The sequence below is a fragment of the Cynocephalus volans genome, chromosome 17, assembly GCF_027409185.1.
Source record: "Cynocephalus volans isolate mCynVol1 chromosome 17, mCynVol1.pri, whole genome shotgun sequence".
Taxonomy (NCBI): Eukaryota; Metazoa; Chordata; class Mammalia; order Dermoptera; family Cynocephalidae; genus Cynocephalus; species Cynocephalus volans.
In genome coordinates this window covers 1,373,703-1,394,356 of record NC_084476.1, presented here as the reverse complement: position 1 = coordinate 1,394,356, position 20,654 = coordinate 1,373,703, and the positions used below count along the sequence as shown (strand labels likewise).

Sequence of the window (20,654 nt, the reverse complement as noted above, 5' to 3'; positions counted from 1 at the left end):
TGGACACTGGGCCCAGAAAATGTCCAGGTGCCACAGAGGCTCAGGTGGGATGGGGGAGAGGCCCGGGAGGAGGAGCAGAGGCCCCCACAGTGGGCCTGGCTTGGCAGCCGCCAGCCCATCAGTGCTGGGCAGCAACACCAGCACAGCCCCCACTGAGAAGCCCACGCAGGACCGGCCTCCAGACCGGGGTCCAGGCTCTGGGGGTGGTGAGGGGTGGGGAGCCCCTTCCTCCAGGCTGACCCAGCCGCCCTCCTCACACCTGGGCCCGGGCAGGGCAGCTCCCAGCGCAGCCCGTTCATTCCAGATGGGGCGCAGCAATAAGGGCGGTGTTCACCCAGCCCGGCGGGCCCACCTCCGTCTCCAGCACCCCACCCCGCACATGCAGGCTCCCACAGATTTCTTTTAAAATTTATTAACAACAAACATCTGTGCGCTATGTACAGGTCCAGCTCCCAGGTGGGTGGGTGGGCAGGGGGCCAAGCTGGGTGGGAGAGCAATGGCAGCTGGAGGTGGGAGGACAGGGTCTGGCCCCTCGCCTGGCAGGAGGGCCAGCTTCTCCACTCCTGGGACCCGCCAGCCACCCCTTCGCGGCCCACCTCCCTGCTTCCTGTGACTGGCCCCTTCCTCCAGGAAGACAGGGTGAGGGAAGCTTTTCCTTAAAGCAAAATAAATAGGCAGAACTGACCTAGCCTGGGGGTAGAACTGGGCCAGCCCCCGCCCCACAGCCCTGGGCCCTGCGGCAGCCCGCGTCAGGGTAAGAGAAAAGCCAGCTCGGGAGGCCCGGCCTGGCCAGGCTCAGGGCCACTGCAGGAGAAGAGGCAGGCAGTACCCGGTATAACCTGCGTCACCTTGGGTGGGGGGACGGAGCTGGGCAAGGGAAAGGGGCCAGGCCAGACCCCAAGGCTTTAAGGCAAAGGGGGGTGAGGGGGTGCGCAGCCCAGGGCCGGGCCAGCCTTTGGCACACTTGGGAGGGTGGCCGCAGTGGCCGCAGGGCAGGGCCGAGGGTGGGTGCTGGGCGGGAGAAGCCCCTTGGTCCTGAACCTCCCACTCCAAGGCCTGGCAGGTGGGCACTGGGGGACAAGGGGTGAGGCCTCGGCCACTGTCTGACTTCTGTCCCAACAGTCGAGTCCCTGACCCAGCTCCTGGTGGTCAGCAGAGTGTGTCCGTGTTGAAGGAAAGCTGGGCCTGGTGGACAGCAGACAGGCCGGGCTTGGAAAGGCATCCTCCAGCATCCCCAGGGGTGGCTGGGGGCCCTCACGCTGGACCCTCCCTCTGCCATGCCCCCCCAGGGCTGGCCTCTCCCAGTCTCTACCCCCGCCCCCACTCTGGACCCTGAGACCCTCGGGGCAGCCTGGCAGCACCAGGCAGAGCTGGCCTGGCCTCCCCAACCCTGCAGAGCCCTGGGCAGCCACGATGGGGCAGCTGCTTACCCGCTCCTCCTCAAAGCTGATGAGACCCTCGTCCTCCGTGTCCAGGTCCTCAGGCTCATCTGCCACAAGTGCCCGGAGCTCGGTGGGGGTGGTCCGGGGCCGGAGCAGGCTGAGCAGGCGGCCAAGGGGGGACTGCAGGGCTGAGGGTGGCTCCGTTTCCTGCTGCTCCAGGTTGTCACTCTGCTTCTTGGCGAAGTTCACGAACACCTGGGGGGCGGGGGCAGGGGCAGGCGGGTGGGTGGGGTGGACCCAGATGGGCAAGGTGCCCCCGGCCAGGGCACTCACGTTGTCCAGTGTGGTCTGGCTGACCGAGTAGTCCTCGATGCCCAGAACGCCCACGACCTGCTCCATCTTGCTGAACACCTGGGCCAGCGAGATGTGCTCCGACTTCAGCTGGTACTGAACCTTTGTGTGGTGCCGCTCCTGGGGGAGCAGGGAAGTCAGAGGCCACCGGGGCAGTGCCTACCACCCCCAGCTGTGCTCAGGACTCGCCCACCTTGAGCATGGCCTCAGGGAAGTTCCGGTTGAAGAATCGCACCACATCCTTCACGTTCTGGCTGCTCTTGGTCCGCACCGTGATCATGTAGCCATCTCCAAACCTGGTAGGACAGGCTGATGGCCCGGAGCCCCATGCCGCCCAGCCAGAGCCCCCGTCCCTCCGCCTGCCGCAGACCCCCCAGCTCACCGGTTCTTCAGGTGCTGGATGCTGCCCAGGCAGCGCAGACGTCCGTTCACCATGATGGCCAGCCGCGTGCACAGTGCCTCGCATTCCTCCATGCTGCGGGCGGACACACACAGGCTGGCACCAGAGGGGGCGGGGCGCAGTGGGGGGCGGGGGGCACACACCTGTGAGAGGTCAGCACCACTGAGCGCCCCGTCTTGATGAGGTCGAGAATGAGGTTCCAGAGGAAGCGCCGGGCCTTGGGGTCCATGCCTGTGGTGGGCTCGTCCTGTGGGTGGGTGCCAGCTTCAGTTACTGACCGGCTCACCCCAACTGGCCCGACCAGCCCACCCCTACCTGGGCTCACCAAGAAGAAGGCTGGGAACCGGACCCCCGACCCAATCCAGGTCTCACCAGGGAAACAAGGGTGGAGTACCCGACCCCCCAACCCCCTGGGGCTCACCAGGAAGATGAAGGCAGGGTACCCAATGAGGGCAATGGCTGTGGACAGCTTCCTCTTGTTGCCACCGCTGTAGGTACCCGCCGGCTTGTCTGCGTACTTGGTCAGCTCCAGCTTCTCCAGAGCCCACTTCACCACCTGGCAGGGAGGGCAGCGGTCAGAGGCCTGCCCACAGCAGCGCTCCACCCCTGCCCCTGCAGACGCTCACCCGGGCCTCGTCCTTCCAGGGGATGCCGCGCAGCCGTGTGTACAGCTGCAGGTGTTCCCGGGCCGTGAGCTCGTCAAACAGGGCGTCGAACTGTGGGCAGTAGCCCAGGCTCTGCTGCACCTGGAGCAGCTCCTTGAGCACGCTGGGGACGCAGCGGCCGTCAGCACGGCGGTGGGGGAGCGCGGCACAGTCGCCCCCACCCACTCCGGAGCCCCGCCACACCTGTGCCCGTTGACGAAGGCCTCGCCTCCCGTCGTGCTCTCGTCACCAGTCAGCATCTTGAAAGTGCTGGTCTTGCCCGCGCCGTTGACACCCAGCAGGCCAAAGCACTCGCCAGGACGTACGCCCAGGCACAGGCGGTCCACGGCCAGGATGCGGCCGATCTTCCGGGATTTGTACACCTAGCCGAGGGGGCGGGCCCAGTCAGAGGACGGCCCCTGCCTGCCCGGGCCCCGCCCCTGCCCGGGCGACTCCCCCAAACGCCCAGGGTGCACCTTGGTCAGGTTCTCGATCTTGACCATGTCATTGTCAGCGTCCCCGCGAAGCACTCGCTGCCGCTCGCTGGCCACGTCCACGTCATCCTCCACAGGCTTGGTGGACACAGGCATGCGCCTGGGGGGACACGGTGGGCAGTACCTGGCCTGGCCACCCAGCCCAGCCACCATGCAGGCCAACGCCCACTTGCCCCTGTTGCTGTGGCCATGGCAGGAGGGAGGGCAGTGCCTGGCCCGGCCATCGGCTCCCACCATCACCCTGCGCCCGCACTCACTGTGGCTGCCGCAGGAAGTTGTACTGGCACATGATGGTGAGGAAGAAGCCCACGAAGCCCTCGACCGTCATGGCCACTAGCCCCCGTGTGACGATGTCCCACTCGAACGGGGACTTCATCTTGTCAAACTGGCCTGTGGGGCAGCCAGCTCAGGGCCCATGCTGGGGCCTGGGGGAGCCCCCAGGGTCTCTGGAGCTAGGACGACCCCTCCAACCTCCCCTCCTAGGCGCCCATGCCACCCCCCAGGGGCGCGCCCTCACCAATCTTGGCGTAGTATTCATTGATGTACTCGTTGTACGCCATCTCCATGAGCCCGTGGCCCAGGTTGTAGTTGGGGAAGACGAGGAAACAGCTTTTCAGGTAACTGTTGACAACCTTCAGGTCCTGGAGGGTCAAAGGGGTCATGGGCACAGTTTCTGCATGGCCTGCCGCCAGGCCTCGCCCCACTATGCCCCCAGGCCCCGCCCCACTGACCCACCTTATCGTGCTCAAAGAGCTGCAGCAAGAAGGTGGCCACAGTGGCCGTGATGCCGATGAAGAGGTTGATGACGATAAGGAACACGTAGGCCGAGCTGGGGACCTCAAACCAGAAGGAGGCTGGGTACATGATGGGCGTGATGGACCACCTGGGGGCAGGCAGGGGGGCGGTGGCAGTCACTGGGTGCCCGACCTGCCAGCGACCGCCCCCCTACCAGCTCCCCCTTACCCATAGAGCAGGAAGAGAGAGAGCACCGCGGGGAAGTTGGTGGGCGACGTGTAGGCCGGCAGGTCGAACACAAACAGGATGATGACACAGCAGGTGGCTGGGACCAGGTAATTGAGCTGCAGCAGCAGGGACGGCAGGTGGCAGGTGAGGGACGGGAGGAGTGGGGCAGAGGATGGGGCACGGGAGGGGCCGGGCTGTTGGGGCACCCCATGGGCCATGCGGAGGGCGCACCATGTCCCACACATAGTTGGCCAGCCAGTAAATGACAGGGTTGCAGCCGCTGACGAACTGCAGGTGCTTGGCCTTGGTGGATTTCTCGGCCACGAGGAAGACCACGAAGCTGGCCGGCACGAAGGACATGGCCACAATGATGAAGATGGCGATGACCACATCCGTGCCCTGCAGCCTGGAGGTGAGATGGCCCTCAGCCCTGCACAGAGCTCAGGTGCTGCAGTGGGCCGCACCCCCCCCCCCGGTCCCGCCTGCACGTACAGGTAATCCAGGGAGAGGCTGGCGCTTGTCTTGTTCATGGGGTGGTTGGTGACGGTGATGCCTGCACACAGGGAAGGCAACCTCAGCCTTCAGGCTGGGGCCCAGCCCCGCCCCACCCCCACTCACCGTAGGCTGCCGGGTTGCCCTTGCTCTTGGGCAGATTGGCGCGCAGGATGGCATTGTTGAGGCTGTTGAGGTAGGTGGGCATGCTGTGGTAGCCCTTGTTGTTGTAGAAAACCTGCAGAAGGAAGGACACAGAAAAGCCCCGTGGGTCACTGCAGACCTCAGGCAAGGGCTGGACCACACAGCCCCGGGACCTGCAGTGCTCACCTGGGCTGCCCTGCGCACTGCGATCTTCCGCACCATGGGTGGGGCTCGAGTGCCAAATGAAGCCGGAATGGACTTCTGGACATTGCCAAAGGTAATGGCCCCATACCTGGCAGGCAGGTGGGAGGAAAGTGAGGCCAGATGGGCAGTGGCCAGCAGCTCTGCCCCACAGCCCTTCCCATCCAGCTCACCGGTGTAGCCGGAAGCGGTCCGACGTGAAGAGCAGGTACTCGGAGACGTTGTGGCCAGTGATGTCGGTCAGGATGTCGCCTGTGACCACCCGCATCTGGGGTGGGTGTCCGCCCACACTGCCAGGGCAGGAAAAGCCTGTGCCCTGCATGGAGCAGGTGCAGCGGACGGGCTCCCGCACCAGGCGGGGCAGGGACGGCGCTGACGTCCATGTGTCTGTGGGCACAGTGTGACGTGACACAGGGCACTCACTGCCTATGCTTCCCAGTGGGCCCCCACGAGTTGGTACCTGGCCCGGAAGCAGTGGGCGGCAGGGAGGTGTTCCAGGCCTGCAGCAGGTCCTCTTCCAGGGACATGGGGGAGTCGGATGGGGCGGGTGAGGGTGGGGGTGGCACAAAGTTGGACAGAGGCAGCCCCTGTGTGAAGGACTCTAGGCACATGCTGTCGAAGAACCGTGCAGCCAGCAAGCGTGACTCTCCGCTGCTCAGGTTCAGCGTGGGCCCCAGTGAGCCGTTGGCAGGAGACTTGAGCACGCAGGTGGCACCCACGCCAGATGGCAGCCGAAATGTGCTCATGAGCTGCTGGGGGCTGGCATCGGGTGACAGCCGCAGTCTGGGGGTACCAACAGAGTGAGGTGGGCCCCACCCATCTCCCCTCTCTCACTGGCCCCCGCCTACTGCAGCCGCCCTGCCCAGCAGCCTCACCGGTACTCCCGGCGTTCCTCGTTGGCATAGGGGATGAAATTGCCACGGGGCTGCGTGTAGTTGTGGTACTGGGAGGGTGACAGGACCAGAGGGGGCAGGTCACCTGGTGGGAGAGCAGGGAGCCCTGAGCAGGTGCCACCACCTGCCAATGGCCCCCAAGCCTTGGGAACCTGTTCTTAATGGCCAGAGGGCCCACGCTGAGGAGGCAGAACTCCCGATGAGCCCCCAAGTGTGCCCAGACATGTCAGATGTGGCCCAAGGCGCAGAGGGGGCGAGGATACCCCAGGAGGCTCAGGAGCAGAGTGGAGCCAACCTCTACCTGAACAAGTGAACTTACCGATTTCAGGAACAGACAAGGCCACGGTCATGGCCACACAGACAAAGAAGGCAGGCAGCAGGATCTGGGAGAAGAGCGCTTTGGAGTTGCGGCGGGCACAGTGGAAGCGCTTGACCAACAGCCCGTGGAACTGGCGCACTTTCAGCCACCAGCCCTCCAGCTTGCGGCTGCCCTGGCCGACCCGCAAGAGGGCCTCTGCCTCAGCCTCTGTGCAGACAGGTGTGGGCTGAGTGGGCGGGCCTCCCTAGCCACCCTCTGGGCTCCCCCAGCCTCACTCAGTGCTCCCACCTTGCAGGCTGACATTGTCAGGGTCCTGAGGGTTGTCAAAGAGGGGGCGGTAGTCGCCGTAGACATCGGCATAGCTGGCTCCGTCATCACCACGGGCAGAGCCCACTGAGGATGCCGACTGCAGAGATACCTGAGACTGGGCCAGCTCCGAGCACTGGGCCAGGTTGCCAGCTCGACCCTCCCCAGACATCAGGCCCTCCTCCCCAGGCAGCCCGTCCTTCCTGGACTCCTTCACGTCTGTGCAGTGGAGAGACCCGTGAGGAAGAGGGAGGGCTCAGGGCTGCTGCCTCCCAGGTCGGCCCAGGACTCCTGCTCCTTAATCCTGACACCAGCCCTCAGGCCCATGCACCTGTCCAGGACCTCTGGCCACCATGCCCACCCAGGCCTCTTGCCTAACCCTGCGGAGTCCCAGCCCCTCAAGCCCACCCAAGAATCCCGCCCCCATGGACCAGGGAGGAGTAACAAGCCCCAGGCCTAAGGTCAGACCCGGCGGGATGGGCGCACTCTCACCAGCCTCGCTGTTCTCTAGCGACTGGTCCTCCTCGGACACCTTCAGGAACACCTCCTCCAGCGTCGTGTCCATGAGCCCAAAGCTGCTCAGGTGCAGTGCGTCCAGACTGTGCTCCAGGTCCTGTGGAAGGGCAGACGAGGCCACAGGCAGTGTGGGCACACAGGACAGGGGTGTGCCCACCTCCCCCACCAGCCGTGCCCCAGCCCTGCCCCCTGCCCGTGCTCCACCATCTCACCTGGAAGAGGCGCTCGAAGGCCCCCTTCTTGGCAGCCTCACTGGGCAGGATGTAGGAGAGCTCGGTGCTCGTGTCTGAGACCAGCAGACAGGAGGCCACGTGCTTGCGGATGAACTGGGACACATGGGGCTCGGAGCAGCTGCTCAGCGGGGCCCGACCCGAGGGGCTGGATGCCAGCCCTGGCTCTGGGAGGGGAGGGTGAATACGGAGGGGATTCACTTGAGAGCTGGGAAAGAGGGTTCCTCAATGGGAACCCACCCGGGTCAAGATGGGGACATGGAGAGAGGGTGGGCCAGACCCAACCAGGCATCCTGGGCCCACGGGGTGACAGTGAGGGCCTAGCCCCCACTTTGGGGTCTCGGGTAGGGGATCCTGGGGAGGGGTGGCCTGAGGCCAACTCACACAGCCTCAGCACACACCTTGGGGTCCCCCGGGCTCTGCAGGCCGCTTGACCAGCGTGAGGCGGTACCCGTCACCGTAGGCACCCTTGAGGAACAGAGGGGAGCCGCAGCACTTGAGCTTCCCGTGGGAGATGATGGCGATGCGGTCCCCGAGAAGGTCGGCCTCGTCCATGTGGTGGGTGGACAGGAGAATGGTACGGCCTGGAGCGAGGACGGATCCGGGGTCAGAGAGGTGGGGGGTCGAGGAGGTGCCACCGGCACCCGGGCAGCAGCCCGCTCACCAGGCTTGTACTTCAGGATGAGGTCCCAGATGGCGCGGCGAGCGTAGGGGTCCACACCAGCAGTGGGCTCATCCAAGATGATGGCACGGGAGCCGCCCACAAAGGCGATGGCCACAGAGAGCTTGCGCTTCATGCCGCCCGACAGCGTCTGCACCAGCGAGTGCCGCTTGTTGGACAGCTCCAGGTCCTCAATCATCCTGGGCATGGGACAGGAGGGCGTGGAACCAGAGAGCCCCGTCCCTGAGCTCCGCCCCCCGCCCCGCCCCTGCGCCCCACCCTGCCCTGTCCCGCGCCCCGCCCACTTGTCCATCTCCTTGCGGATTTCCTCCTGGGCCATGCTCTTGAGCCGTGAGTAGAACCACAGATGCTCCTCCACCGTGAGCCGGTCGAAGAGAACGTTGTGCTGTGGGCACATGCCCAGGTTCTTGCGGATCTCGTCCATCTCTGTGCGGATGTCATGCCCATAGATGGTGGCTGAACCCGACGTCGGAGGGAACAGGCCGGTCAGGATTGACCTGGGTGGGTCAGAGGGGTCACGACCCATACCCCTGCAGGGACCCACTCTGCCCCAGCTGGGTACGGACTCCTGCCCTGCCCCACACACTCACATGGTGGTGGTCTTGCCCGCCCCATTGTGGCCTAGGAAGGAGACCACCTGGTTCTCGTAGAGGTTTAGGCTCAGCTTGTTCAAGGCCAGTTTCTTGTCGTCCTTGTAGACCTTGGTGAGCTTGTCCACACAGACAACCAGGGGCAGGTGGGTGGGCTCCTCCTCCATGCCACGTGCCTCCTCTGCACCAGGACTGTGGGTTAGCAAGGTGGGGGGCCGCGCCAAGGCCGCTCCAGGCTCCCCAAACCCAGCACCTGCCCAGCCAATGGCATCTGCCTCACCAAAGCGCCGGCTCTCCATGGCACAGGCCTGGTCCTCCTCCATGATGCTGAGGCGGGGGGCACGTGCCCAGGGCCAGCTCCACTCCCAGGCCTCTGTCCGCCCACTGCCCAGCCAGTAGGACTTCTGCAGTGGGAAGTACCAGGGCCGGGGCAGCCCATACATGCCTGGGAGTTGGGGAGGGGAAGCTGACCTAGGGCCTGGGGGTGACTCTCCCCCCCACAGGCCATGTGCCCACCCAGGGAGCTTCCTGGCTGTGTTCAGGAGGAAGCCCAGAGAGGTACCTGCCCCCGGTCTGGGGTCCCCCTGCCTCTTCCCTGCTCCTCCACAGGGCTGGCCAGTACCTGGGTGCACGGCTTCAATGTACCATGTCAGCACGCCATAGACGACTGCATCCACCATCAGCATGGTGACAGCAAGGAGCAGGTTAAAGTCATCCCCCTCCACGGGTGACTGGCTGAACGTGTGCCACTGGATGCCCACGCCCGCCACCTCATACAATGCGAAGTACTTGGAGCCCAGGCCGAAGGCTGTGGTGGACATCAGGGACTGAGGGGACAGAGGTGTCAGCCGACAGGAAGAGTGCATGCTCCCCCCCCTTGCCCCAACCTGCCCCTGCCGGCCCTTGACCCTCACCGCAATGCACTTCTCAAAGGCAGTGATCTTATCGTGTGCCACCTCCTCGCGGATCGCCACGTACATGTAGGGCACGTAGCTCAGAAAGTAGATGATTCCGCCACAGGCCGAGGCCAGCTTGGCCTTGGAGTACAGCACGGACACCAGGAAGCTGGGGTGGGCAGGGGCCACATGGCCATCAGCCACCCAACCCGTGGCCAGGTGCCTCCCGGGGCTCCAAGTGGGGTGTGAACTCGAGGAACACCCTTCCGCCACCAGGGGAGCGTGTGACTCAGCAGGTGGGCCCACCCGGCCAGGGCCTGAACAGGGCTCTCCCCAGCCTGCGGCCAGTGCTCACCAAAACATGATGGTGGCCACAGCGTAGACGGCCAGGAAGAGCCAGATGATGACCACGTGGCTGTGCATGAGGACCTGGCCATACTTGAGAATGGCAGTCAGTGCTGTCACGGAGATGGAGAGCTGCACGAAGCCCGTGATGAACCAGGCCACCCAGTGCACGGCGTTGTTCAGGCCCATTGTCTTCATCACCTGCGGGCAGTGGGCGAGGGGCTAGGGGCCTTGGGGCAGGGTGCCAGGAAACCCGGGAGCAGGTGCCCGTGTTGCCCAGGGCCCCCCACCTCCTTGAGGCGGTGCTCCTTCTCGGCCACGATGTGCTGGATGGTCATGGCCACGGAGTAGACCCAGGAGATCACCATGCAGAGGGGCATCATGTGCTCGATGACAAACAGGAAGCTGGGGTGGGTGACAACGTGAGGGGGCCTGGCCTGAGCTCCCGCCCCCCGCCCCCCGCGGGCGGCACTCACTCATCCCGCGTGTAGCAGGGGTACGGGAACATCTGCACGTAGTTGCCGGGCTCCACCACGTCATGCTCCACGAAGGTGTTGATGATGGCGCGCTCCATCATGTCTGCAGGCAGGGTCGCGTCAGGGCTGGCCACCCGCCGCGTGCCACGCCCCGAGCCCCGCGCCCAGTGCCCAGCGCCCCGTGCCCGTGCCCAGCACCCCGTGCCCCACTCCCCGTGCCCAGCGCCCCATGCCCCACCCCCCGTGCCCGTGCCCAGCGCCCCGTGCCCCACGCCCGTGCCCCACACCCCGTGCCCGTGCCCCACGCCCCGTGCCCCACGCCCCGTGCCCAGCGCCCCACGGCCAGTGCCCCGCAGCCCGCGCCCACCCTCACCCTGGATCCAGACGAAGCCGTAGAGGAAATAGAGGCGCCCGCCCGTGTTGGGGCCCGGCCGCCAGTAGGCCCGGCGGATCTCATTGGTTTTCTCGGTGAAGCTGGAGTTCTGGCGGATCTTGTAGTGGACGTGGGGTGGGAGGGAGCCGTCCTTGCGTGTCTGGAAGATCACACCTGGGGACCCAAGGCAGGTGGGATCGAGGGGTGGGGCAGGGAAGGAGGTGGGGCTGGGGGGCGGGACCAGAGCAGGCAAGTGAGGGAGGCATGGCCAGGGTGGGGCCCAGGAGTGGGAGGGTAAGGGCACTGAGGTGGGCTGCGGGGAAGCCCGGCTGCGGGGCACGGGGGATGGGGTGAGGCTAGGGGAGGAGCAAGGCGGAGGCAGGGGTGCTGGCAACCCGCAGAGGGACCAGGCAGCTCACTGGCAAACACGGTGACATTGTCCTGGTAGGCCTGGTTGAGTGTGTAGTTGACAATGCTCTCCTCGTCGGGAAAGCCCTTGAAGATATCCACGCTCACCTGGGGGAGAGGCATCATTGGAGTCGGCCCTGGGAATGCACGTGGGGGGCCGCAGCACCCGCCCACCCCACCTTGGACATGAACTGGATCCAGCCGCAGGCCGCATTGTCAATTGTGTCCAGCTGCTGCAGAAGGGCCGTGCCATTGGGCAGAGAGAAGTTGTCCTGGCGCAGGGCTGGCGGTACCTCGTCCAGTGACAGGTTCAGGGCTTCGGGGTGCAGTCGCAGCTCTGCCACATACTGGGGGTGGAGGGCCGGCTCAGAGGGTGGCCAGCACCTGCTGCAGCCCAGGGCCAAGATGGGCTCCCCATGCCACCCTCAGCCACCTGCCCAGCCCAGCACCCGGAGCACCTGCTGCAGCCAGCGCAGGTGCTGCTGTAGCCGGCCCTGCTCCAGGAAGCTGCGGATCTCGGCCGAGATGTTGAGCCAGACTTGGGCGTAGTGAGTCACATTGCCCACAAAGGCAAAAGTCTCGTTGGCCTGCGAAGAGCGAGGGTACGGGGCATGGGGCAACTGGAAGGACCCAGGCCAGCGTGGGGTTCTCCCCCAGGGTCCCCCTCTCCCTCACCTCCCCAGAGACTGGCCCACCCCCAACAACCACCAACCTTGCTCTGGCCAAACTGCCACCTGGAGGCTCCCAGCCCTTCTGCAGCACCCACAGAAACTCATCCTGCCCTGAGCTCCCCTAAAGCACGGCCTCACAGACACCCCACCTCACCGGCTGTGCCTACTCAGCACCACTGTTGGGCCCCTCTCCACGCGTTTCTTGAGCTTGGCCCTTATCTGTCCCACCACCATTATCCTAGGGATCCCTTACTCCCAGGACTCTGGGCCCCAAACCGCTCAGCCGTCTCTGGACACACCCTCTCCTCTACCAGCACTTCTCTGGCCCCTGCCCAGACCAGCCTCTCCAGTGCATGCCCATGGCAGCACCAAAAAGCTCCCTAGAGGGAAAGAGGCTGTTTCTGCACCTTGAACCTCTGAACCCCACAGGTCCCACCTGCCAAGTCAAGTCAGAGCTCAAAGGCCGATGCACCAGGCTGACCAGGCTGACCAGGCTTGTGTACCGCACGAAGCTGCACCCTTCCCATGCCAACTCCACCGAACCTCTCTGCCCAAGGGTCCCAGGCCTGCAGAGCCCTGCACCAGAACCTGCCACTCCTGCCCGGGGAGACATGCACAGCCCAAGCACCTTGAGGATCACACGGTCTGCTTCAGAGCCTGCTGGTGCGTATAGGATTTTGGGGTTGCTGGTCATGAGGTGCACCAGAAGGCCCAGGTTCCGCTGCTCCTTGCTTGTGAAGCCCAGGGAGCTCATGTTGCCCCGCCGCAGCGCCTCGGGCTCTATGGTGCTGGGGAGGGGGGCGGGGTGTCAGCAGCTGGGGGTCTGGGGAGGGGGAGGGGGCCGCCTGCAGGGCGGGAGCAGGGCATCAGCGTGGGGACACAGGAGTGGGAGGAACCTCAGGGTGGGGGCATCGCGCCAAATAAGACCTTGAGAGTGGGGACCCCGAGTCAGGACCATGCCCCCCGCCCTCCTCGCTGCCCTCCATCCCCCTGCCGCTGACCTACCGGTTGTTACCACAGAGGATGGGCTGCAGGCCCGCCCAGAGCTGCACGAAGGCCGAGCACTGGCCCTGCAGTGTGTCTGGGGAGGCCGGGGCTGCACCGGACGGGGCGCTCTCCTCGGCTGTGGCGTTGGAGCTGGAGCCTGCACCTGCACCTGCACCTGCACCTGCCCCCGCCCCAGTGCCAGTGCTATTGGCCACCCCACTAGGGCCACTGGCTGAGGATCCTGGGGCCCGGCCGGTGCAAGCGCCCTGCGGCAGCAGCAGGGCCAGAGCCGACAGGACGTCCACATCCTGCAGAACTTTCTGGGCGTCCAGCAGGTCCCCCAGGAGCGCCTGCAGCCTCCGTGGGGGTGGGGCCGTCTGCCGGGAGTCCGAGCCATTGGGGGCATCGAGGCCCAGCTGAGGGGAGACAGAGCATGTGGGCCAATTTAGGCACAGGGAGGACTATGGGCTTGGTGAGGAGGTGGGGCCGGCAGGTGGGAGAATGAGATCAGGGGTAGAACAGGGAAGACACCAGTAGAGGGACTACAAGCTGGGAAAGAGGGGCTGCAGCCGGGGCTAAGGAGAACCCTGGCCAGGGGCTGGGAGATACAGACTGGGGCGAGGGACGCGAATCATGGCATCACTGGGGAGCACTGGATACCCAGCCACAGGCACCATCCCAGGCACAGGCTGGGCCAGGAGCCCCCCAAAACTCTGAGTAGTCCCAGCACCTCCTCCAGCACGGGCAGAGCGCCTGCTGGCCAACTAGCAGGCAGGGCCTCACCTGCTGGGCGATCTTGGTCACGTCCAGCTGGTCCCGGAGCTCAGTGGCCAGCTCAGAGAAGCGCTGGGTCCGAGCTGCAGCCTGCCCACTGCAGACAGCGTCCTGGTAGGCCTGCAGGGCTGCCTGCTGACCCTCAGGCACAGTGAGGATCCGGCCCAATTCCTCGGAGCCCCGCGCACATGTGAGCTCTTCCAGGAGGTCAGGACCAAGCAGCAGCTCCTGGGGGTGGGGCACAGCGGTCAGCCAGGGCCATGGCAGGGACTCTGCCCCCAAACAAGAGAAGACCACCCACTGTGCCAGCTCTGGGACTGCCTGGTTCTACGATACTGAGGAGCACTCACATCACCCTCCTGAGTCCCCTCCCGATGCCAGCCACAAACTCCTCAGTGTCCTCCCAGAAGGAGCTCCATATTGTCAAGGGTACCCGTTGTCACCCACTGGGCAGCACAGGTCTCACCCCACCGATAGGCCCCCTCACCTCCATCCGTAGTAGAGGATTGCTACCCAGGCGGCCCCAGGGCTTCTGACCCCTGGGGAGGCCTGACTCTGAATCCAGAGCAGGCAAAGGGCCGAAGAGCAGGCGATAGACCTGGGGGGAGAGGGGTATGGCTCAGGCAGGGGCTCGAGAGCCTGGCTGGGGGCCTCCTCAGAGCCCTGATGCTGCCCAGCTGCCACTGCTTCCCCCTACCCCTGCCGCAACCAGGGGGTATGGGGAGGGCGCTGCACCCACCAGCAGACACGAGCATTGCTGACGCAGCACAGCCCAGCTCACCTCGGGCGGGTCCACACGGGCAGCCAGGAGGGCCTGGGCTGTGCTGTTGGGCAGCGACAGGTTCTGCATCAGGAAACGCCAGAGCTCCCTGGGATCCCTGGCCACCGAGTCCAGAGAGAAGGAGAAGGCTGGACGGGCAGGGAAACAAGGCTGAGGGGCCAGCTCCACCCCAGGCCAAGGCACCCTGAACAGGCTCAGTGCCAAGCCCCTGGCACCAGGGCTTGGGAACTGTGGCAGGAAACTCGGCGGGGCCCTCCCGCGATGGAGGGGACCCGGGGTCGAGGGAAGCTGGCTGTGGCATGGAGTGACAAAGCAGGGTTGGAACCCAGTTGGTTGCAAAGCCCTTGGCACCCAACCGTCCCCGCGTCAGGGCGCACCTGCAGGTCTCTCAGAGTGGCTCTCCCAGGTGCCCGGGCCTGAGCCAAGGGCCCCCAGGTGCTGGCGCAGAGCCTCGAGCTCCAAGCCCAGGCTGGGCTGTGCCTGGTCGAACAGGTTGCCCTCCTCCACCACGCGGTTGAGGCGCTCCAGCAGCTGCGTGACCCTGCATCACCACAGTGTGTCACCCGCTGGGAAGAGGTGGGGGAGGGGTGGCTGGGCTGCACGGAGGTGGGGGAGGGGCACTCACGTGGAGTTGGCATACTGCAGGAAGCCAAACTCATCGCGCTGGCCATCTGGGCACAGCGACTGCATGACGGGCAGGATTCCGGCTGATGTCAGGGGGGCTGCCGTGTAGAAGGCTGGTGGGGGACAGGATGGGTGAGAGGGTGGGAGGATGGGGGGACACGAAAGGGGGAAAGAGGGCGAGGAATCAAGAAAGGAGAGAGAGACAGAAGCCAAGAGAAAAAATTTAGAGAAAGTCAGGATGGAAAAGCAGCCTCAGGGAGAAGATGGGGACAGAGCGCCTGGTCCCCAGCTGTGCCACGGGACAAGAGTTCCGTGCAAGTAATTCCAGCAGGTCAGAGGTCAAAGGGTCACTCACCACTGCTTCCTCATGACTCCCAGAGCATCCCTCTCCCTTCAGCCAGTGCAGGGCCAAAATACCCTGGCACACCCCCCAAAAATTCAGGTGTGGAACTGCCCCATAGAGCCCAGGGGAGCACATGGGGCCCCCACTGCACAGTGACCTCTAACCTCTCTGGCCAACTGGTTAGCAGAGTGAGTGCAGGAGCCCACAGGAGTATGAAGGGAGAGCAGCCAAGCTGACCCAGCCCCAGCCAGGCTAGCCCAGGCATCCCACCCCTACAAGGCATGGCCAGGCAGAGAGATGCCCAGCATCCGTATCGGGGCACCAGCTGTGGCCCAGATGCCCTGGCCCTTCCCCAGTTGTGAGCCAGCTGCTCCTGACAGCGGGCGGGGCTCTGCAGGACTCCTGGGGCCTGAGAAAGGTGTTAATGCAAGCGGGGAGGGACGCTCAAGCCGCACCAGGAGGACCCCTGGGCCATCCTGCGGCTGCCGCCTGGGCCAGCAACAAGGAGGCAGCCGCTCACTTACAGACTGCATGCAGGCCGTGGGCCGAAGAGGAGGACAGAGACCATGCAGGACAGGGGTGGGTCAAAACAGAACAGAGGAGACCAGTGAGCCCGGGCCCGCCAGGAACAGGCACCATCGTCACTCATGGCCACCACACCAGCCACGGCCTTCGTGGCCCAGCCAGGAGGCATGGCCCTGGACCACGCCCTGGGGAGTCACGGGAGCAGGGACATGTGTGCAGACACCTGTGAGGCCGCGAGGGCGGCCTGCCCCTCCCCGCCCCCCGGCTGCGCCCCGGGCCGCGCCTGCCAGCCCTTACCTTCCTTCACAGAGATGGTGGGCTTCTTCTGCCGCAGCCCCAGCAGGATAAAGAAGAGGACCAGGGGGATAAAGAGCTCGAAGGCCAAGACCCACTGGAAAGAACAGGCCAAGTGAGGCCACCTGCGTGGGGCAGCCCAGTCTTCCTGCCACCGGCCTGCCCAGGGCTGGACAGGACAGATGTGCGGTGGCCCGAGTCTCTTCTGACCTCCTAACAGGGCCAGCCCAGCTCAGCCAGGACCATTCGCTCCCTGGGGGCCACAGAGGTCAGCACAGGTCTCAGCCCCCTTCAGGACATCGAGAGGGTGAGTCTTGTCTGGCCCAAGTGAGCCAGGTCTCCCAACCCCCAGCCCAGGTTCTGCTGGCCATGCTGGGGTTACCTCCCCTCAGAGGAGCTTCAGGGCCAGCAGGGACAAATCGGCCAGCTTGAGGTCCACTCCGACCAAAGCCCTGCCCAGCTCAGGCCCTCCCTCCCCACCTGCAGGGCCGCCTGGTCAGGATTTTGAAAGCCATCCGAGCCATGTGAGGTCTCTGCCCCTGCCCACGCTCTCTCACTTCCCCTGGATCACCCTCCTCCCCACTGCTGCCACACCCCGAGCCCCCACCAAAGGCCTAAGGAGATGAGGCCTGGTGCGGGGGTGGCATGGCCTCAGCCCAGGATCCTGAGTCTCCAGGAAGACCCGGTCAGGGGTCTGACAGCCCCCAGGTGCTGAGGCACAGGCACCTCTTCCTGCCCTGGCTCCTCCCCCTGACCTTGCGCAGCCACGCCTGCCCCGGCCCTTGGAGCTTAGGTTTCCCAGGATGGGTCCTGCTGCTCAGGGCTGTGCACCAAGGTGAGCCCTGGTGGGACCTGCTCTGACTTTCACCTGGAAGATGAAGAGCTTCACCAGTTCATGCCGCCTGCCCCCAGCTCGAGGAGAGAGGAGGAGGAGCTGGGGCCAGCTGCTTTCTGGGGAGCCCCCTGCAGAACAGCCTCTCTGAGACCCAAAGGACAGAGGGGCCCTGCCCCTCCCTTGCCCGAGGATGTTCCCACCCCAACCAGCTCAGACCACGTGGATCTTCTCAGAGGCACCAGGTTTCCTGCATCCTTGCCCCCACCCCAAAATAGACTTCAGAGCCCCCACTCAGCAGTGCTTTGTGAGGCCCAGGGCCCGAGTCCCCGGTCCCCTGGGGTGGGGCAGCTGCTGCTGTGTTTACTGTGCCCTGACAATAGAGCTCTGTGGTGTGGAACACCATGCTGTGTGTCTGCGCCCTACGCCCGCCCCAGCCCGTACCAGCCTCCACCCCCTCCCCGAGGCAGGAACGAGCCCGGAACGAGCCCAGGGCTAGCTGAGGAGGCATGGTGGGCACCCACAGAGCTGTGGGATGGGTGCATGGCACACAAACCATGGCAAGGGTGGCTGCCTGTGCAGGTGGCTACACCAGAGGCCGGGTCACGGCCCGGAGTGCCAGCCCCACCCATACCCGCCCTGCCACCGGGCACCTCTGACACAGTAACTGCTGCAACAGGCCATGGCTGCCTCCCCTATCGCTATAGCAACAGCTGCCGGGAGGAGGAGGAGAGTCCTGGCTGGTGCATGGGCAGGCAGCCACAGGGGCATCTGGTTACAGGCAGGCTGCACAGGTCCAGCACTACCTGGGGACCCCACACAAGAGCCTGCAGGTGGCCAAACCTCTGTCCCTCAAGGCCTGCCCAGCGCCTCCACTTGTACCAGGGCCTAGATGCCCACTCTGGATGCCCGCTCTTCCTCTATAGGCCCCATGTCTGGGGGAGAGAACCAAGGGTGGTGTGTTGCCTCCCACTCCAGAGACTCAGTGACAATGATCCAGTCCCTCTACCAAGAGCAGCCTGTACCCCCAGGGTAGACCCACATCCAGCTAACTAAGAGGGGATAGGCCACACTTACAGACAGGGAAACCGAGGCACAGAGCTTGGGAGGAGGAAACAAGCTGGGCAAATATCCTCAGTTTCTACCCTCCAGACCCTGAGCTTCGACAGGGTGCACCCCTGCCCCACCATGGCATGCAGCACGTAGGGCAAACCTTTGCCCACCACACCCAGCCCCAGAAGTCCAGTGCCGAAACCCAAAACCCTTCCGAGGAAAGTGGGGGTCCAGCAGAGTGTGCCATTGTCCAGCCAGCCCCGGCCCCACGTTTCAAGCCCCGCAAGGATCCAGCCTCCCTGGAGGAAGAGCTTCCCATCCACCGCAGCTGCAGGCTCAGCACTTCCATGTGGCCTAACCGGCCTCCAGGAGCTCCGTAGGGTGGGGGCCCAGAGAGATCCTGGGGGCAGCTCAACATAGCAGGGGGTAGCTGCTCTTGGGGGTAGGACAGTGGACACCTCCCACCTGCTTGCCAGGTGCCCCCGCAACCCATTGCTCCCTTTTCTGAGCCTTGGGGTCCCCAATGGATGCAGGGGCCACCACTACTCCCAGGTCCTCGGGGTGCCCTTTCTGACAAGAACCTGGGGCCATAGTAATGCATGCCCACATCCCAATCCCTCTTCCTCCCCCAGCCCCGCCCTGCCATCCCCAGTGACCCAATACTAGGGCTGCAGGCCTGATCCACAGAACCCCATGCCAGCCAGCCCCAGGCGCCCTGGGAAGGGAGTGTACCCAGCCCTGGCTCCCTGCCAGGGCCAGGTGCCTAGGGCAGTCCTGCCAAGCCATGGTGATGATGGCCACCACCCTGCCTGCAGCCCCGGGTTTCCCGTTGTGCACTTGGAAGCCCTTCTCAAGGAAGAATACAGGCCAGAGCTGGTGCAGCCCTTGGGACACCTCCTCCTCAGGCCCCACGCCTACCCTGGGCCCCACTGGAAAATCTGAAGGGTCCTTTCAGAAACCCAGGCTGGCCCAGGCCTCTCTGGCCCAGGTGCTGCCCTTGCCCTTCCGGGGCAGGAGCAGAGAGGACCAGCTGAGGGCCCGGCCTGACATTCACAGCCTCCAGCGCTGCTCCCCACCTGGGACTCCTGTCCCTGACAGCTGCTGTGTCCTGTGCCCTTAGGCCCCCTGGCTGCCCCAGGCAGAGTGCTGGGAAACTTGCTGGTCACAGCTGCAAACAGCAGGACCCAGCCCCAGAGGCGGCCGGGGTGCAGGAGGGAATCAGGTGGATCAGCCTCAGGGAGAACTGGCCCCCAAAGGACAGAGGGGTACTGGGACCTGGGCTGGCCAAAGCCGCACAAAAAGGACGTTCTTGGTCCTTGTGATAGCACAGGCAAGGACTAGTAAATGTGCCAGAAGTAGGTGGAGGAGCAGGAGGATGAGGAGGAGCAGGAAGGCGAGGAGGAGGAGGTCGGGGAGGAGGGGGAGGAAGGAGAGGAGGGGAGGAGAGGAGGGGAGGAGAGGAGGGGAGGAGGGGAGGGGAGGAGGGGAGGGGAGGAGGGGGGAGGGGGAGGAAGGAAAGGAGGGGAGAGGAGGAGGGGGAGGAGGGGAGAGGAGGAGGGGGAGGAGGGGAGGGGAGGACGGGAGGGGAGGAGGGGAGGGGAGGAGGGGGAGGAGGGGAGGGGAGGGGGGAGGAGGGGAGGGGAGGAGGGGTGGGGAGGGGAGGAGGGGGAGGAAGGAAAGGAGGGGAGGAGGGGAGGGGGGGTGGGGAGGAGGGGGACGAGGGGAGGAAGAAAGGGATGGGGGAGGAGGAGGAGGGGGAGGAGGGCGAGGGGGGGGCGAGGGGGAGGAGGTTGAAGGGCAGGGGGGAGGACGGAGAGGAGGGCGAGGGGGAGGGACAGTGGGGGTGGCCGGGACCAAGCTCGGTGTCAGGCCGCCCTTCCAAGGGCAGAGGGAGGAAAGGGACAGGGTTCCTGCAGGGGCTTGAGGGAGGCTGGGCCCAGGGACCACGGAGCCTCGGAGCTGGATGGGGCCCGGGGGCCACCCCTCTGTCCCGGGAACCAGGGCGTCCCGCGATCCAGAGTCCTGGGGGCCCCTGCCCCGACCCGCGGCGGCGGCGTCCGGGAGAGCGGGATGCGGCGGGCGCCGGCCCGTGACTCAGCGCGCGGGGTGGGCTCACCGGGCTCCGGCGCTTGAGCGTCACGTTCTTCCAGAGCAGCAGCTGCAGCTGGTGCAGGAAGCCCATGGCCGGGCCGCGCTCCGCCGCCTCCGCGCCGCGGCCCGCTCCTCTGCGCGCCGCTCGGCATCGCCCGCGCGGGGGCGGGGCGCTCGGGCGTCCGGGACCGGCTCCGCGCTGGCTCCGCCCCGGCGGCCGCGGCGACAGCGACTCCGCGCCCGCGCGCCCGCCACCCCCGCTTAAAGGCGCCGCGCCCCGCGCCCCGCGCCCGCCAGGGGGCGCCCGCCCCGCCCCGGGCCGAGACCCCTGCCCGGCCCTTGGGGAAGTCGAACCCCGGCGCGGGGAGGCCTCCTGGTCAGGGACGCTGCAGTGACGCACCCGAGGCCCCTCAGGGTCCGTATCTAAGCCTAGATCCCCGGCTCGCCCCCTTCCAGGGCCAGGGGACCTTCCGGCTCCACGTCCCTCTCCAGGGGCTCCAGACCTGTGCCCCCCGCCCCGCTGGAGGACTCCCGCATAGCGCCCCAAGGTGGTCGCTGTCCACAGAGCGCTCTG

General features: G+C 65.7%; 1 protein-coding gene across 1 annotated transcript; it reads right to left on the bottom strand.

Annotated features, from left to right (window-relative positions):
- Positions 1-396: 396 nt before the first annotated feature.
- ABCA2 (ATP binding cassette subfamily A member 2) lies at positions 397-20,231 on the bottom strand. Its single transcript, XM_063081716.1, has 48 exons — positions 20,106-20,231; positions 16,108-16,201; positions 14,944-15,055; positions 14,696-14,859; positions 14,319-14,446; positions 14,025-14,135; positions 13,547-13,765; positions 12,782-13,179; positions 12,405-12,564; positions 11,564-11,692; positions 11,285-11,452; positions 11,117-11,213; positions 10,698-10,871; positions 10,325-10,427; positions 10,139-10,253; positions 9,859-10,049; positions 9,522-9,672; positions 9,230-9,434; positions 8,888-9,052; positions 8,608-8,788; positions 8,302-8,514; positions 8,000-8,196; positions 7,737-7,919; positions 7,318-7,502; positions 7,082-7,202; positions 6,572-6,808; positions 6,284-6,490; positions 5,947-6,049; positions 5,532-5,854; positions 5,245-5,458; positions 5,057-5,162; positions 4,853-4,964; positions 4,727-4,787; positions 4,466-4,640; positions 4,235-4,350; positions 4,007-4,154; positions 3,789-3,912; positions 3,529-3,661; positions 3,254-3,371; positions 2,982-3,160; positions 2,760-2,901; positions 2,555-2,689; positions 2,277-2,380; positions 2,116-2,208; positions 1,927-2,029; positions 1,716-1,853; positions 1,431-1,637; positions 397-1,185 (listed from the first exon to the last, which is right to left on the bottom strand). The coding sequence occupies exons 1-48, from the start codon at positions 20,169-20,171 to the stop codon at positions 1,150-1,152; spliced, it is 7,344 nt and encodes a 2,447-aa protein (XP_062937786.1). The 5' UTR covers positions 20,172-20,231; the 3' UTR covers positions 397-1,149.
- Between the last annotated feature and the right edge of the window lie 423 nt (positions 20,232-20,654).

Bases quoted from the DNA above. Each gene is read 5' to 3' on its own strand.
- ABCA2 (XM_063081716.1), bottom strand. From the start codon at position 20,171: ATGGGCTTCCTGCACCAGCTGCAGCTGCTGCTCTGGAAGAACGTGACG. The intron at 10,254-10,324 runs GTGAGTGCCGCC...CACCCACCCCAG, and splicing joins CCCTGCTACACGCGGGATGA to CTTCCTGTTTGTCATCGAGC. The intron at 3,161-3,253 runs GTGCACCCTGGG...CCCCTCGGCTAG, and splicing joins AGATCGAGAACCTGACCAAG to GTGTACAAATCCCGGAAGAT.